Consider the following 16,725-nt stretch of genomic DNA (forward strand, 5'->3'; position numbering starts at 1 on the left):
CTCCTTTGCTTGAGTGACTGCCCACAGGTTTAAAACTGTTCGCCCATAGATTTTGCTACCACATGATAAACTCTCCCACTTTATTTTATTGTCTGTCCTCCCCACCACCTTATCACCTTCTACAGGGCCGGGATTTTATCTGCTTTGTTTCCCCAGCCACTGCAACAGGCCTGGAGCTCAGCAGCTCAAGAAATATGTCAGCCGGCTACACAAATGAGCTAGTGAAGCAGTGAGCTCGGCGGGTAGCTGGGTCTCTCCACCACCCAAAGCCTTGGGGGCGGGGCTGCGGCACCCGGAGGGGTGGGCGGGGCGCGCAGGTGCGTGCGCGGGGGGTGTGGCTGAGCCGGGCAGGCCACGCCCCCGGCGCCGCGGAACCCAGGCGCGCGGGCCGGCGCTGTCCAGCCCGGAGGACTTAGGGGAGGGCACCCGCCCCGCCGGAAGCCGCGCGGGGACCTCGGGGCCGTGGCGGTGGGGTCCCGGAGGTGCCATGGAGCAGCCCGAGGCGGACGCCGCCTCCGAGGACGCCGAGGACTCGTTCCTGGAGAAGTTCCAGAGCCAGCCTTACCGTGGCCGCTTCCGCGAGGACCGCTGGGAAGAGGTAGGCGGGCCACGGGCTCCGCGCACGTGTGGGCGCGTCGCGCGGGCTCCCGCCTCCCCCAGCCCCGGCCCCTGCGCTGCCGGCGGACGGTGGTCTCTACCCAGTGTTAGAAGTCAGCCTCGAGGGCTCGAGGGCCTTCTTAGCCTGCCAGTACATCTGGGAGTCCAGGCCTCGGAGTCGGACAGACAGACCTACCTGTGGCTCTGGTCCTGGGTCAGTTATTTAAGTTCTGGGAGCCGGCCCCCGGGTTATCAGATGCCGGGACTGGAGCACCAGCCTCCGAGGCTGGGGGCGAAGATGGAGTGAGGGCGGCGAAGCGCCGGGATACCGAGCGCTCCGTGAGTGAGTGAGGGTCACTACCGCGCTGGTAAGAATGTGGTAACCGAAGAGGCTTTAGAGATCATGATTCTACACGCGTTTTACAGTTGGAAACCGAGGCCTGGATAGGGAGCCATACAGCCAATCGTGATGCTTTGCAAATCATGATAAGTAAGAACATTTGGATGTAGAGACTTAGAGTTGGATCTGCTCAGTGGCAAATCCCGTGTGTATAGTTCATTCTTCTCTTAACCATCTCCAGGAATTTGAAAAGATCCCTCTCTTTATGAAGAAAGCACCGTCAGAAATTGATCCCAAGGAGAATCCTGACCTGGCTTGCCTCCAGTCAATTATTTTTGATGACGAGCGACCTCCAGAAGGTATATTCCATGACTCTTACGTTTGTTTTGTGTCTCCATAGAAGGGAGGTCAAGGGTGAGTCGTTCTGATTTATAACAGGTAGTAGTTAGCCTGAGATAACTTGTCACTACTTATTCCACCTACCGTTTCTTTTAGATACCTACCAAATGCTAGGCCTTAGGGATAGAGGGATGAAGACGACTGCCCTCAAAGGTCATGACCCAGTGGTAGCCAGATTGTCCTAAACTTTAGGACCTAAAGAATTAGGACAGCCGAGACCGGTTTGGCTTAATGGATAGAGCGTCAGCTTGGGGACTGAAAGGTCCCAGGTTCGATTCCGGTCAAGGGCATGTACCTTGGTTGCGGGCATGTACCTTGGTTGCGGGCATATCCCCAGTAGGGGGTGTGCAAGAGGCAGCTGATTGATTACTCTCTCTCATCAATGTTTCTATCTCTCTCCCTTCCTCTCTGTACAAAATCAATAAAATATATATTAAAAAAAAAAGAATTAGGATAAAACGTGTGTGGTAAGTGCTAACATGTAGCTACATCCTGGGTGCTGCTGGAATACTGAGGGCAGAGGTAGGAGTGGGCTCACAGTGGACCAGAAATTGGAACTGAATCTTAACAATTGTGTAGACTCTTACTAGGGTGAGGAGGGAATTTGTATTCTAGGTAATAAAAGAACATAAAGCAAAATGGGGGGGAGAAAGAGTATAATTTCCCCCCATTTCTTCTGTAACTAAAAAGAAAGTTCTTTAAGAGGTAGTTCTTTTTATATGCTTCTTTTTGGGTAAGCACTTAATAATAATCTCCCTTGTAAAATATTTGGAATTGATTGTAGCATGACACACACATGACTATTTTTCCATGTCAATACCCAGTTTTATAGGATTTAATTTTTGAGTTTTCTTTCCCTTTTAGTTTCTTTTATTTGGTTTATTATGTTTCATTGTTGCGTGATTTAGAATATTTTTAACATGAGCCTTTTAAAAAATAAATATTATTTCTTATTTTCTTTGCAGAACAAGCCAAGACCTATAAAGATGAGGGCAATGAATACTTTAAAGAAAAAGACTATGAAAAAGCTGTGATTTCGTATTCTGAAGGCTTAAAGAAAAAATGTGCAGACCCTGATTTGAATGTTGTTCTTTACACCAACCGGGCAGCAGCACAGTACTATCTGGGTAATTTATTTCATTGTTGAGTGCTTTCAAAAGAGTTAACTTATGATAAAGCTATCATGATGGCTAGCGGAGAGTTTGAGAGTGTCAGGGAAAAGGGCTACTTATCCAGATACCTTGGGTTCTTTACTCTAATGCAGCGGTCGCCAACCTTTCGGACATCACGGACCACCAGTGGTCCGCTGCATGGACCCTGATCTTCCAGGTAGACTGGTGAAAAGAGAAACCAGATAGAATGCATACTTTTTGCTATCTGAAGCAAATGAGTGGCATCAAATATCTTAATATGAGTTGATATGATCTGGGATTTTTTTTAGCACACATGCTTCTATTCCCTCAAAAAAATGTCTCCTCTTCCTCCTCTCTGGTCTGGCCTTCCCAAGGATGCTAAAAGGATTGAGATCTTTGTATGAAACCATATTATCTAAGGGAGAATTTCTCAGAGTATTCTGTGGGACTCTTGGGGGAAAAAATTCTTTGGAAAAGTTTGGAAAGTGCTGCTTCTCTGAGGGGGATTTGCAGTGTACATTAGTATGTTAAGGCTCTGAGGCAACTTACAGCAAAGAACTTTACCTTATGATTCTCAAGTTTTGTAAAGCCCATCTTCAAGTAACACTAATATGCAGTACTGTTCTGTAGGTGTGACTTTGGGAAATACTGATTATTTGCTGGTGGCTAGTCTTGGTCATTTTAAACCCATGTAAATAAGAGGACCGAGGAATGAAACCAGGCACTTCTGAGGGGATGGGAAAGAATAAGCCTTATAATATAGCTGGGATGAATCTGTTGGGACTCATCACCGTTGAGCAGTTTCTCCCCAACCATCATGTACTCAAACTATTTTCTCATTTAGCCTCTTTCATAGTAAGAGTAGTGCCCAGCCAGCATGGCTAAGTGGTTGAGTGTTGCCCTGTGAACCAGGAGGTCATGGTTCCGTTCCTGGTCAGGGCACATGCCCGGATTGAGGACTCGATCCGCAGTGTGGGGTGTGCAGGAGGCAGCCGATCAATGGTTCTCTCTCATCATTAACGTTTCCCTCTCCCTTCCTCTCTGACATCAATAAAGATAAAAATAAAAGTGGTGTAGAACTTTAAAGATTAGTTGGGTAGCCGTTGCCCTCAATTTGCATAGGCCCAGAGAGGGACCCTTTCTTCAGTGCCAGAACCTGGACCAGAAACCCAGCCTTCTGATTTCTGGAGGAATACCCTTTCTGCATTCAGTGTTTAATACTCTGTGCCAGGCACTGGCGTCATAGAGATGAGACCTGACTGTGTGTGTTAGGCACTGCACTGTGAAGAAGAGCTACATAGTTCTTTTCTTTGGGGAGCTTAAACGATGCAATTTATAGGGCTAATAAGAACAAAAGCCCCTTGCAAGGAAAAGAAAATGTGTGTGTGAGGACACCAGAGGAGCAAATGGATAAATATGACACCCATTCTTTAATATGTCACTGGTATGGCTTACAAAGCACATTTCACATTTAATTTCTCTAAATTTGTTACCCCTCTTGGCCTCATAGCAACTATGCAAGGTGTAGGATAAATTCTTAGAAGAATATTATTAGGTCACAATGTATCCACAAAATGCATGCTAACTTGCTCTGTAATTTACTATTAGAGTGCCTTTTTTTCATATCTGGATATTACGTAACTTCATTTTTACCAATTTCATGTTAATCTGAATTTCTCTAATTCCTGATGTTGAGCATCTTTTCATGTGCTTACTAGCTAGCCATCTGTAGTTGGTGAGTTAGTTGCCTGATGTTTTAAACGTTTCTAAGGCTTTTGATGAGCACAATTATATATTTTTTTCTAAAAACATTTGCTTTAACTATATTATTCAAGGTTGTACAAGAGTGTCTTTGTCTCTACACATAAAATTTTGAAAATATTTTGATGTTAAACCATGTTATTTTATCAGGCAATTTTCGTTCTGCTCTCAATGATGTGACAGCTGCCAGAAAGCTAAAACCCTGCCACCTTAAAGCAATAGTAAGAGGTAAGTCTTGTAGAATTATGATAGTAATTAAGGAAAAGTTAGCACTATGGTACCAGAAGTTGAGACATTTTAAGGTTTGAGACATTTTGTAAGGTTTGCTAAAATACTAATGAAATTACCTTATTTTTGGAATCTTGATGTTAAGTTCCTAGTCCTTATCAATAGCAACATGCCATTTAAAAAAAAAAAAAAATTCTCCAGAAAATAATCCAACCCTTTGTGTTTTAAGAATTAGTAGAGAAATTGAAATTCCTCATTTCGTATTAATAAAGAATAAAATTAATTAAAGCAGTTCCAAAAGTCACATTCTAATTTTTTTCCAAATTAGTTGATTGAACAGTGAAATCTTGAAATGTCATGTTAATGTTAATTAAAAGATAAGTTATGGAACCTTTGCTGATAACTCTGAGGCTGAGATGTTCCCGATTGTTTTTTTTTCTTGTAGTCTGACCTTTCTATGTAATAATAGTGCTTTTTATTACTTTTTATACTTAACCTTTTTAAAAAGAAGCTCAAAGGTGCTTTGCAAACTTTTTGATTCCTCAAATATTAATTTTCCCTGTATCTTCATGGACCAACTTAAAATGCTTTATCGAAGTTATGCTTCTTTAGATATTTATGATTGGGGGTGATAGATAGATTCATGTTTCTCAAAGGGAAAGAAGGTACTGAACAAAAATTGGCAAGTAAATTCAATGGAGTCCTGTGGGACTGTCATGTTGGAAGTCTATAATCCTCGATTGAATGTCAGTTTTACCTTACTATGTGACCTTGGCAAGCCACCCATTCTGAGTATCAGTTTATCTTTGGAAGATGAAGTTGGATCCTGTTGACATTTCAGCACTTATTGTTCTCATATTTAGAAGTTCTGTGGAAAGCCTAACTGGCTAACTGGAGAAAACTGAGCATGATTAAAGGAGAAGCAACTTAAACTGGTAGCCATCAAGAACAATTTTAGGAGAGACCTAATGTCTTTGGTCTTGGCACTGCTTTGACTAGTGGCTGAGGTAGATTCTGCTTTCTGACTCCATTTAGAAAAATGACCTGAGATGGACTTTATTCTCATTTGAACTTGAAGCTCAGAGTGCTCAGTCCTTTGTGTAATGCCTAGTTGGTAAATGACTGAGCCAGATTTCCAGCCAGATCTGATTCCAAAGCCTGTGCTTTTTGCCACTAAGCTGCAGCCTTCCCCACTTTGAGTCCTTAAGACTAGGGAGTCTCACAGGAGTTTTGAGGTGAGGGCCCTACAGACCTTTTGATCTAAGATACAAAAATGGTCTTCTAGCCTTGGGAATACAGTACAAGGGGCTTATCAGTTTTCTCTTCAGGGAGCTGGCTAGTGGCTGGTCGAGGTAGGGATTCTTCCTCAAGGGGCCTCTTTCCCTGCATGTTGTCCATGGGTCCTGAGAGTTCTGGGTTCTGCAGGTGCCTTGTGCCATCTGGAACTGAAAAACTTTGCTGAGGCTGTGAACTGGTGTGACGAGGGGCTGCAGATAGATGCCAAAGAGAAGAAGCTTCTGGAAATGAGGATTAAAGCAGACAGACTAAAGGTTGGTGGCAGACAGACTAAAGTAGCCACTTGGCATTTAATTAACATTAATAACAAATTTGCATTCTCCAGGTTGTGTCTTTTTGGACATTGTAAACTTTTTCTTCTTTAAAAACAAAAATCAAGAACCAAAAAGTTTTGACCAAGACGTACGTACGAACCCTCATCAGGCAGGTCTACCTTTCGGACCTCCATACAGAGACCCACTAGCATTCCTGGATGATAAACCACAGCAGGTGTTGACCCAAGGCCTATCTTTAGCTGCCATAGAAACAGAAACAAGGATGGAAGGAATGTCAACATGTACTGACTCTACAAATGACAAGAGTAAAAAGGAAGAAAAAGAGCCTCCTGGAAGTGAGTCAAGTGAAGAGACCAGAGATATATTAACTGATATAAAGGAAATCAGAGATCAGCTACTGGAGAGAATTGATTCTATCCTAAGTGCAATTGATAGGTTGGCCAAATTAAAGGAGGCTAAGTATAAATCACTAGAGACAAAAGTAGATAAGTTATAGACTGATATCTTTCATGTGTTCCAGAGCAAGACAAGGTACTCCTCTAACTGGGAGGTGGTATCCAAGTCTTCCAGGTGTAAGCAGCCCTCTGCTTGCTGTCACCATTCTTTTTGCTCCTCCTTCATGCACAAAGCAAGCCTCTTAACAAATGGGATGATTGGTAATCGTTCAACAAACAACAAATTTAAATGCCTAATAAGACACTATAATATCTTTACTTTAACTGGACAGTATCCTGCCATGAGATTATATCACCACTACATGCTGTGTACAGTACCACTATTATGATCAATAAAGTAAATAAATACATAAATAAGTAAAATAAGAATACATTGGAAAAGGAAGAACTAAACCAAGAGAAGAAAGGTGGCAGTTTTAAAAGGCCCATAGTGGTATGCATTTGATGTCAGTCTCTACCGAGAATGGTCTTTCTCCTTCGTCTTTTTCCTCATATATCTAAAACCACCTCCTCAAAAGGGCAGAGTCAGTTACTCCCTCTTCTGTGGTTCATAGCACTTGGTTCACGTTGCCAGGGTAACACATCACAGATCTTTTACTTGTCTGTCCACCACACACACACACACACACACACACCACACCCCTTCTCCCGTGAACTGAATCTTTGGGTATAGGAACTGTAGATTTTTAAATGTTTATTGAACATCCATCTTAATGTGCACCACTGGTATCCCTTGACATAGGAGCCTGTATTGGATAGAGAACAGAGGTAGTAATTTTATGAGCAGGCTGGGATAACATAAGGAAGCAAGTTCCTTAGAGCTGATGCATCTGAGTTTATTTTCAGCGGACTCAACAGAGGGATATAAGGAAAGCAAAGCTGAAAGAGAAGAAGGAGCAGAATCAGAATGAGGCTTTACTCCAGGCCATCAAAGTAAGTTCTCAAACTTGAGGCCCTTATGGTCTTGCTAAACCCAAGAATCCTGAAGTCTCTTGGGATCCTTCCTTGGGATGCTTTACCTGAATGGATTTGTTCATTTTCTTCCTGCTTTGATAAAGTTTCATGATGAAGGGGCTCTGGAGTCCGACTCCAAGTGTTTAGTCAGCTCTCCCACTTGTGTGCATATGTTGGTCTCGGGTAACCTATACTGAATAGTTGCTATGGGTTAAGCATCATTTAATCTTCACAGTAGCCTTCTGAGGTAGGACTTGCTCTTGCTTTGCTAGCTGATGACATAGAGAAACATCGGTCAGCTGCCTCCTGCACATCTCCCACTGGAGATGTGCCCACAACCAAGGTACATGCCCTTGACCAGAATTGAACCCAAGACCCTTCAGTCCACAGGCCGATGCTTTATCCATTGAGCCAAACCGGCTTTGCTCTTCACTGTGTTTTAAATGAATGTAGTCTGATCCAAATCCTGCTTTTACCTGGTGAGCAAGTCACCTGCTGAGTCTTGGCTTGCCCCTCTCCTCTTTCTTCCTTCCTTCCTTCCTTCCTTCCTTCCTTCCTTCCTTCCTTCCTTCCTTCCTTCCTTCCTCCCTCCCTCCCTCCCTCCCTCCCTCCCTCCCTCCCTCCCTCCCTCCCTCTCTCTCTCTCTCTCTCTCTCTCTCTCTCTCTCTCTCTCTCTCTCTCTTTCTTTTTCTTTCTTTCTTTCTTTCTATCTTTCTTTCTTTTTCTTTCTTTCTCTCTCTCTCTCCCTCTCTCTCTCTCTCTCTCTCTCTCTCTCTCTCTCTCTCTCTCTCTCTCTCAAGAACCTGAGTTTCTGAAGATATAATCATCCAGTTCTTTTAAAAATATATATATATTTATTGGTTTCAGAGAGGAAGGGGGAGAGAGAGAGAAATATCAGTGATGACAGAGAATCATTGATCAGCTACCTCTTGCACATCCCACACTGGGGATTGAGCCCGCAAGCCGGGCCTGTGCCCTGAGTGGGAATCAAACCGTGACCTCCTGGTTTATAGGTTGATGCTCAACCCCTGAGCCAAACTGGTGGGCTTCACTGTGTTTAAATGAATGTAGTCTGATCCAAACCCTGCTTTTTACCTGGTGAGCAAGTCACTTGGTGAGACTTGGCTTGCTTGGTCTTGGTCTTCACAATGGACATAACCCTGCTTTGAAAAGTGTGGGGTAGGCTCTTAGTTTCATTCTTTGGTGATTTGAATTGTGCACCCATTTAAATGACTTCTTGACTTTGAGAACTTCACACTATTAACCCTTAGCACTCCGCTGTCCCCTCTCAGGGGATATCGGAATTCTAGCATATCACTCGGATGTCCCCTCTCAGGGGACATTGCAGTTTATTAGTGATTACGGGGAATTGAGTTAATTCAACGCACGTTTCGCAAAGTAGCGTCGAGTAGCCGGTAGCCAATGTCCAGAATGGTTCGGAGTGCAAAGGGTTAAGATGCACTCCACTAGTCCCTCCTCACAATAAGCAATCTGCTAACATGTATTAACAGGATAAACAAAATGGAATTCTCCTGATTTGCGATCTAATCTTTTATAATGAGGGATTTTTAAAAAATACATATCTTTATTGATTTCAGAGAGGAAGGGAGAGGGAGAGATAGAAACATCAATGATGAGAGAGAATCATTGATTGGCTGTCTCCTACATGTCCCCTGGGGTTCAAGCCCACAACCCAGGCATGTGCCTTTGACCGGAATTGAACCCAGGACCCTTCAGTCCTCAGGTTCTATCCACTGAGCCAAACCAGCAAGGACCACAATGAGGGATTTGATCATTTTTTTTAAAAGTAGGATATTGGAATGCCCAGATATTTGTACACAGACCTTATTTTGGTTCTCTCCTTTAGTCTAACTCTGCATCTCAGAAACTTCACTGTACGAAAGACAGTTTATACACAAAGCCATACATACTGTATTTTAGCAATAGCTTAAAGTAAAGGTCCGCAAACTGCAGCCCTGTCTGTTTATGTTACCTGTGGCTGTTTTCATACTACAATGCCAGAATTGAGTAGTTAACTTCAACAGAGACCATTTGACCCACAAAGCCTAAAATATTTCTTATCTGACTCTTTAAGGGAAAGTTTGCCAATCTCTCATTTAGGAGATAGCATCAAAGGCAATTTGAATTGCATGTAATTTTCCCCTCCTTTGTAGTCTTAGGAATCTCCACACACACACACACACACACACACACACACACACATATATAAGAGGTGACCCCACTATTCAGACCTTAGATTTATCCTTATTTCCATAAGACAGTCAAGATTATTGACTCATTATTTTTAGTATTCCATGCCCTGGCTAAACTGAAGCACATGCCACACTCTTCTGCTCTTGATCTTTTCTGTGCACCTGTTCCTTGGGGTGGGATGCCCTTCCACCTTCCCCATTTCTACTTCTCTGCCTTTCAGGCTTTGTTTAGGCCTAGCTTCCCCCAATCACCTCCAGGCCCAGACGAATTAATTCTTCATGGTCTGCAGTTCCAAAGCTTTACCTTTTATTGTATATTGTTCTTATTTCCATAGCTAGCTCCCCACTAGACCCCGAGCTGGTCTTGAGGGCAGAAACCCTCTCTAGCCCATCTCTGTTGTTGGTAGATGTTCAGGGAAGTGCAGTTAAAACAAGTGATGCCAACTATGTGCTAGGCCTCAGGGATAATGACAATGCGTCAGGAAGCTTGCAGTGTTATGGTTTCCCTTTTTGTGAAAGGGGTTTGCATCCTTCCACACAATAAGGTTTCTGTCTCTACCCCAGGCTAGGAACATCAAGCTAGTCTCTGAAGCTGCCAGTGAGGATGAAGATTCTGCCTCAGAAGGTCTGAATGCACTCCTGGATGGGCTCAGCTTTGAGAACCCCTATGGCACCAGGCTGAGTATAGATGACCAGGGCAGACTGAGCTGGCCTGTGCTCTTTCTGTACCCGGAGTATGCCCAGTCGGACTTCGTCTCTGCTTTTCATGAGGACTCCAGGTACTTACTTGCCAGGAACCCTGTGCTCTTGCTTGCATGCTCTTTTCCTGTAGTCTGCAGGAGGGAGATAACATTAAAGGCTTTTTGGTTGAGGGAAGAGAGTAGTATAGAGGGTTTCAGTCTGGTTTGGCACAATCTGAATCCTATAGCTGATTTCTCCCTTTGCTAACTAGCTTTGCAATGACAGACACAGTCTCACCACTGTACTGATGGGGCTAATAAGTGCAACACCACAGTACAGTGTTTGAACGTATCTGGTGCGATATGAAATCATTGTAGGTATAATAGTACATGCATAGTAACTTAAGTGTATATTTATTAGAAAAAAATATAAGTAGCAGTTATAACATGTGATTTCCTAGGGTTAATGCTTAGAATGTGGCTAAATGTGAGGAATGTTGTTAAGCTTGAGTCAGGCTTAAATGTAAAGAAAATTAATTTAAAGAAATTTACTATGTCATATTAGGACAAGTAATACACATACACTTTTTGGGCACTGTTGTCAGAACGGCTTGCACCTGCATTTTGTGCTTTATACATTCTTGGTATCTTTGATTTGATGTGTGGGGACTGTTATGTGGGAAAGTGGATCATGAGTTATTGATACCTAGAAAGTGCATGTTATATCCTTAGGTTTATTGATCATCTAATCGTGATGTTTGGTGAAACACCCTCTTGGGACTTAGAGCAAAAATACTGCCCTGATAATTTAGAGGTAAGAGAAATTTTATTTTGTTCCTCTATGGCAGCGGTCACCAACCTTTCGGAACTCATGGACCACCAGGTGGCGACCGCTGCTCTGTGGGATGTTTTGAGGGGGAAGAGGGTTTCATTGCTCTCTCTCTCTCTCTTTTTTAATCTTTATTGTTGAAAGTATTATATATGTCCTTTTTAAAAAAATATATTTTATTCATTTTTTACAGAAAGTAAGGGAGAGGGATAGAGAGTTAGAAACATCAATGAGAGAGAAAAATCAATCAGCTGCCTCCTGCACGCCCCCTACTGGGGATGTGCCAGCAACCAAGGTACATGTCCTCAAACCGGGACCCTTCAGTCCCCAGGCTGATGCTCTATCCACTGAGTCAAACCGGTTTCGGCTATATGTCCCCTTTTTTACATTCATTGCTTTTTTAAAAAATTGTAAATATACAGAACATAAACTTTATCATTTTATATTCCATATATTTACCATAAAATGCCATTTTTAATTTTAGTTATTAAATTATATATGTAACTATTAATCATTATAGTTCAGTAGCATTAAGTACATTCACATTATGCAACCATCACCACTATCCATCTCTATTTTCATCATCCCAAACTGAAACTTTGTACCCATTAAACATTAACTGCCTATTTTCCATTCCCTTAGAAACCACCATTCTACTTTGTCTCTATTAAATTTGACTACTTTAGGTACCTCATACGAGTAGAATCCTACAATACTTGTCATTGGGACTGGCTTATTTTACTTAGCATATTTTCAAGGTTCATCCATGTTGTAGCATGTGTTAGAATTTCCTTTTTAAGGTTGAGTAATATCCCACTGTTGGGATTAAAAAATAATCACAAACGACAGTATAAAGAGTCTGACTTCTAACCATTTCAGAAAGATTCCAGCTCATCCCCCTTTACTCCTGAATACTTCAGTGTCCGTTTGTCACAAACAAGGACATTTTCCCTCATAATCCCAATCAACCATCAAAATCAGGAAATTAACTTTGATACATTGAATTGTTAGGGTAGGGAAGGCTTGTAGGCCTGTGCTTAAGTCTTGGCTGGTCTGTTTATTGTCCGGGTTTCAATGGTGAGTTATTTCCCTTCTCTGAGCCTGGTTCTATCTTTGGAAAATGGAGCCAGTAATACTGTTCTTCGTATCATTGTGCAGGACTGAGCGCTTTATATTGCACAGTTCTGTGCAGGAGGCATTCAGCTAATAACAATCACCATCTCTTTAACTGTTCCCTAGACTGGGCCTGAACATGCCTGGTGCTGCTGCAGCCATTGTTTGTATCTCACTCCCACTCCTCCGTTAATCTTGCAGGTCTACTTTGAAGATGAGGACAGGGCAGAACTGTACCGGGTGCCTCCTAAGAGCACCTTGCTGCAGGTGCTACAGCACCCCAGGTGAGTCTTCATGAGGCTGAATAGAACAGGGAAGATGCTCACCCACCATTCCAGGGATCCAGCCAGGATCTCATTCCACTGCTAATTAATTGCCTTGTACTTCCTGCCTTCTGCCCTGGACATAAAATGGTGCGATAGCAACCATGGAGACTGGTCCAGCCATTTGCCAAACCGGTGGCAGTGTGATACTGAGTCATTGCACTGCAGCCATGGCGCCCTCAGACTGGGACACCTGAGTGGGACTGGTCTGAGGAGGAAAAAGCTGTGTCGTTTTTGTATCTGAAGATAGCTGGGCTGGCCCTACTGCTCCCAATTGTGCCTTGTCCCCTCCCTGATTTTGTTGTAAGGAAAGAGCATTAGCTCTTGAAGTCAGACACCATTGTTTCATGGCTGTGTGATTCTAAGCACACACTGCCTGGGAATAATAACTCTTGCCTACGTACTTACAGGTATTTCAGAGCTGATGAGAGAGTAGGAGACAAAGTGCTTTTGTAAACTGTAAAGGACGGTCTTGCTCTAAAAGAGCACCTTCCTTAGCAGTGGCAGCCAGTTGGATTTGGCAGTTGTCGCTTTCTTCTGCTTTGGGGTGTCCCTAGACTATAAAGACTGCCCTCGGTAGATGTGTAAGTTGATTTTTGGACCAATTTCCCTGAGCTTTGAGTAAATGCTCTTGCATTTAGGTTCAAAGAGCCCGATGTGTTAGGGGAATGAATGTGGTTGGGTGTGGTGAGAAATGAGGCTGGAGAGCTAGGTTAAGGCCATGTGTGAAGGCCTTGAATGTTCTAAGGAACATGATCTCTATTCTGATGATGGTGTATGGAGCCACAGGGTAAAATTTATACAGGAATGTACAAATTTTTAAAAAATTTATATTTTTATTGATTTCAGAGAGGAAGGGAGAGAGAAACATTGATGAGTCATCAGCTGCCTCCTACATGCCCCCTCCTGGGGATTGAACACACAACCCAGGCATGTGGCCTGACCAGGAATTGAACCATGACCTTCTGGTTTATTGGTGATGCTCAACCGCTGAGCTACGCTGGCCAGGCAAGTGATTTATAGATTTTAAGTGTACTATTGATGGTGTGACCTGAAATAGAGGATGGATTTGAGAGAGGTTTAGGAGGCAGATTGGATGGGAATTGCTGATGTGACTGACTCAATAGGAAATATCCAGCTGCTCTTTATGCTTCTGTTTTGGGTTGACAAGCAGGAGGTGAATTAGTGACTTCTCTTGGCAATATTTTTTCTGGCCCTAAATCTCCTTTCTATTTTATTGACAAATTCTTAGCTGTTTTTTTTTTCTCTTAATTGTTAGAAAATTACTTAGATTCTTTAAAGGCCTGAGTTCTACTCTCCCCTGTCTCCTAAAGAAGGCAGGGGCGGGGTGTGTGTGTGTGTGTGTGTGTGTGTGTGTCCCGAAACAGAAAACAGACTGATTTGTGGAGAAGACCAATTTGATGCTTCTCAGAAAATGTAAATGCTGTTGGAAGTCATTGCTTTGTAAATGACTGGTATAGACAAGAGGCAGGACAGGTTTCCGGAAATTTTAGTCCCTGGACTGGAGCCAAGGTACAGGCCCCTCTGTCCAAATCCAAGCACAGTGGGTAATGCTAACACCCCTCAAGCTGGGAGGCCAAGGCCTTGCCTGTTTCTCCTACCTGCCCTACTGTTTGCTTTATGCCCAACAACAGCATTCTAGTGACCCACACTGCCTGGCTTTACGCCCCCAGCACAGCCCCTTATCCAAATTAAAGTCAGGCTCAGACGTGATATTTCCAAGAAACCTTTCCTGATTCCTCTTTCCCATAGAGGGAAACACACCTCACCAGTGCTTCCACAGTTGTTTCTTGCTGTCCTGGATTGATTATCTCCCTCCCTCTTGGGCTTGAGGGCATGGACAGTGGTTTTTGTTTGTTTTTTAATCTCTGTTTTCAGCACAGTGGCCTGGCTTAACCTGGGTATTCACTATTGAATGAATGTAAGATGTTCTTGTAATTTTTCTGTCATGTTTAGCCACCAACACCAATGCTAGAGGACTAGCCGAGGTTCTGGCTAGGTTATAAGGGGGCGGAATCATGCTAATTTGCCAGGTTTTTAAACAACCCAACAAATAAATACGCTAAACTTTCATTGTAATGTTGACTCACATCCAAAGGTTCACCGTGAATGTGGTTGAGAAAGCCCTTGGATGATTATGATTACAATTCAATTCACTCCTCTCTTTTATTGTATTCACTGCAGGTACTTTGTAAAAACCCTGACACCAGCATTTTTAGTCTGTGTGGAATCCTCTCCTTTTTGTAGAAATTATCTCCAGGGGAGAAAGGTGCACCAGGTAAAGTGACGGAGCCAGGCTGCGGAGCCAGGCACCTGCATCTCCTCCCATATCCGCCTCTGCCCGGAATACAGCATACTTGAATCAGCTGGACATAGTCCTAGAATCCAACACTTTTTTCTGTTACCTTGGAGACCGTCCTTCCTCACGTGGGTGGCGAAGAGCTGGTGACTTCCTTGAGCTGCAGCCGCTCTGATCAAAGTGATGGACCTAAGCTAGTCTTCATTCTCCTCTGTTGATACAAAACTGTGCCTTGGTCATGGCATCCTTAAGGACTCTGAGCTGTGCTAACTACCAGCCTCCCTCCCTGAAGGGACCGTGTGTTGCAGTTACCACAGCAACTGACCCATGGAACTCACTGGACTGACTCAGGATCTAGTGACCCGGTCTGAACCTTTGCAGAGTTAGAGGCTTTGGAGAAGCTACCCCTCAAACTGCATATATACAAACCATGTCTGTAATTTAAGACACTAAAGCTGAGACTGACCTCCAGTTATTTCATGAGCTTGGAGGGTTGCTCTGTGGGAATACTGAAGATACCTTGGAGTAAGATGGGGCCAGGAAAACTGGGTCCTGTTTCTACATCTGTAAACACCAACAATCTGGCATTCTCCAGAACCCCTCAAAGGTTTGCCAGTTTTCCTGATCTCTGCAGGATGGCGGACTATGATACACTTGGACAGTGAAGTCTGAATTCTTCCCCAGTTTTTCACATTTTAGGATTTTGTGCCTTTTAAACTGGAAAACCTTTTGGCATGTTGAGTCACTGTCATAAGTTGTACCTAGAGGGCTTTATATGTCCTTACATGTAGCCATGGGACTTTTTGCAGTGCCCCCCCCCCCTCCCCCGGGAGGAGTGTACTCCCCTGAAGAGCCATGGTGTGAAAGGTTCATGTTCTTTCTCCTTCGCCATGAAAACTTATTTCCCAGATTAGGGCTGTCCTTCAGCTTGGGCACCAGAATGGTAAGACAGTGGAGCAGAGCTGCAGCAGCTGCCCTCAGCCACCGATTGTAAAATGGAAGAGGAATAAATGCTTGTGGTAATGGTACCGAGATTTGGGGGTTTGTTACTACAGCAAGGCTAACTAATACATCATTAAACTGAAACCAGCTGCTATCCCTAAAATGAACTAATGTGAGGTTTTGTGCCATGTGCTGCCTTGTCTTTGAAGGGCAACTTGGTGTGGATTATTTACAAGGACTAGGCTGATTGTGGCCAGGAAGCTGATGTTCAGCTTCCATCCTAAGCCGGCTGAGGCCATGTTGAGCCATTCTTCCTTGCTTCCCAGCTAGAGGCTCCTGCTTGGTTCTCTCTGTAAGAGCTCTGCACTTTGTGGAAGAGGCCCGACACTCAGCAACAACCCATGGAAGCTCACAGAAGCCTTGAGAGCTGCTGGCCTAATAGGAGTGGGCACCAAAGTGGTGTCTGAATGTGGGGAGCCTAAAGGTGCCACCCCCTTCTGCCGGCCCACATGCGCTACCCACCCACCTACCATATGCAAAGGGCTAACTGGCCTAACAAGGACAGCTGCCACTTACTAACTGTTAGCCAGACACTGTTGTCTTCATTTTACTGACCAGAAAGGGCTGGGAGTATGAGGAAGGTCATACTTGCACAAGGTCACATGGCTATCAATTGGCCCAGAAGTCTGAACTGAGTATGGGTCACTATGCTATAAGCCATTATTTTAAGTCAAGTAAAGAACCTTGATTTTCTTCAGCTGTTCCCTAGATTTACAATAACATAAAAATATTTTCCATATTATCGAAAACTACCCATAATTATAAAAACTTTAACTTTAAAACAAAGCTTTAAGCACAGCTGGCGTG

The 16,725-nt window shown here is 43.5% G+C and overlaps 1 protein-coding gene across 1 annotated transcript; it reads left to right on the top strand.

Moving 5' to 3' along the window:
• Positions 1-364: 364 nt before the first annotated feature.
• Positions 365-15,944, top strand: TTC4 (tetratricopeptide repeat domain 4). The gene is made up of 10 exons (XM_084874660.1): positions 365-598; positions 1,179-1,296; positions 2,302-2,463; positions 4,381-4,458; positions 5,884-6,008; positions 7,331-7,417; positions 10,216-10,430; positions 11,064-11,145; positions 12,475-12,557; positions 14,802-15,944. Exons 1-10 carry the CDS (start codon positions 488-490, stop codon positions 14,902-14,904), a joined length of 1,164 nt encoding a protein of 387 aa, XP_084730786.1. The 5' UTR covers positions 365-487; the 3' UTR covers positions 14,905-15,944.
• Positions 15,945-16,725: the final 781 nt, after the last annotated feature.

The sequence above is a fragment of the Pipistrellus hanaki genome (assembly GCF_964339955.1).
Source record: "Pipistrellus hanaki genome assembly, chromosome: 2".
Classification (NCBI taxonomy): domain Eukaryota; kingdom Metazoa; phylum Chordata; class Mammalia; order Chiroptera; family Vespertilionidae; genus Pipistrellus; species Pipistrellus hanaki.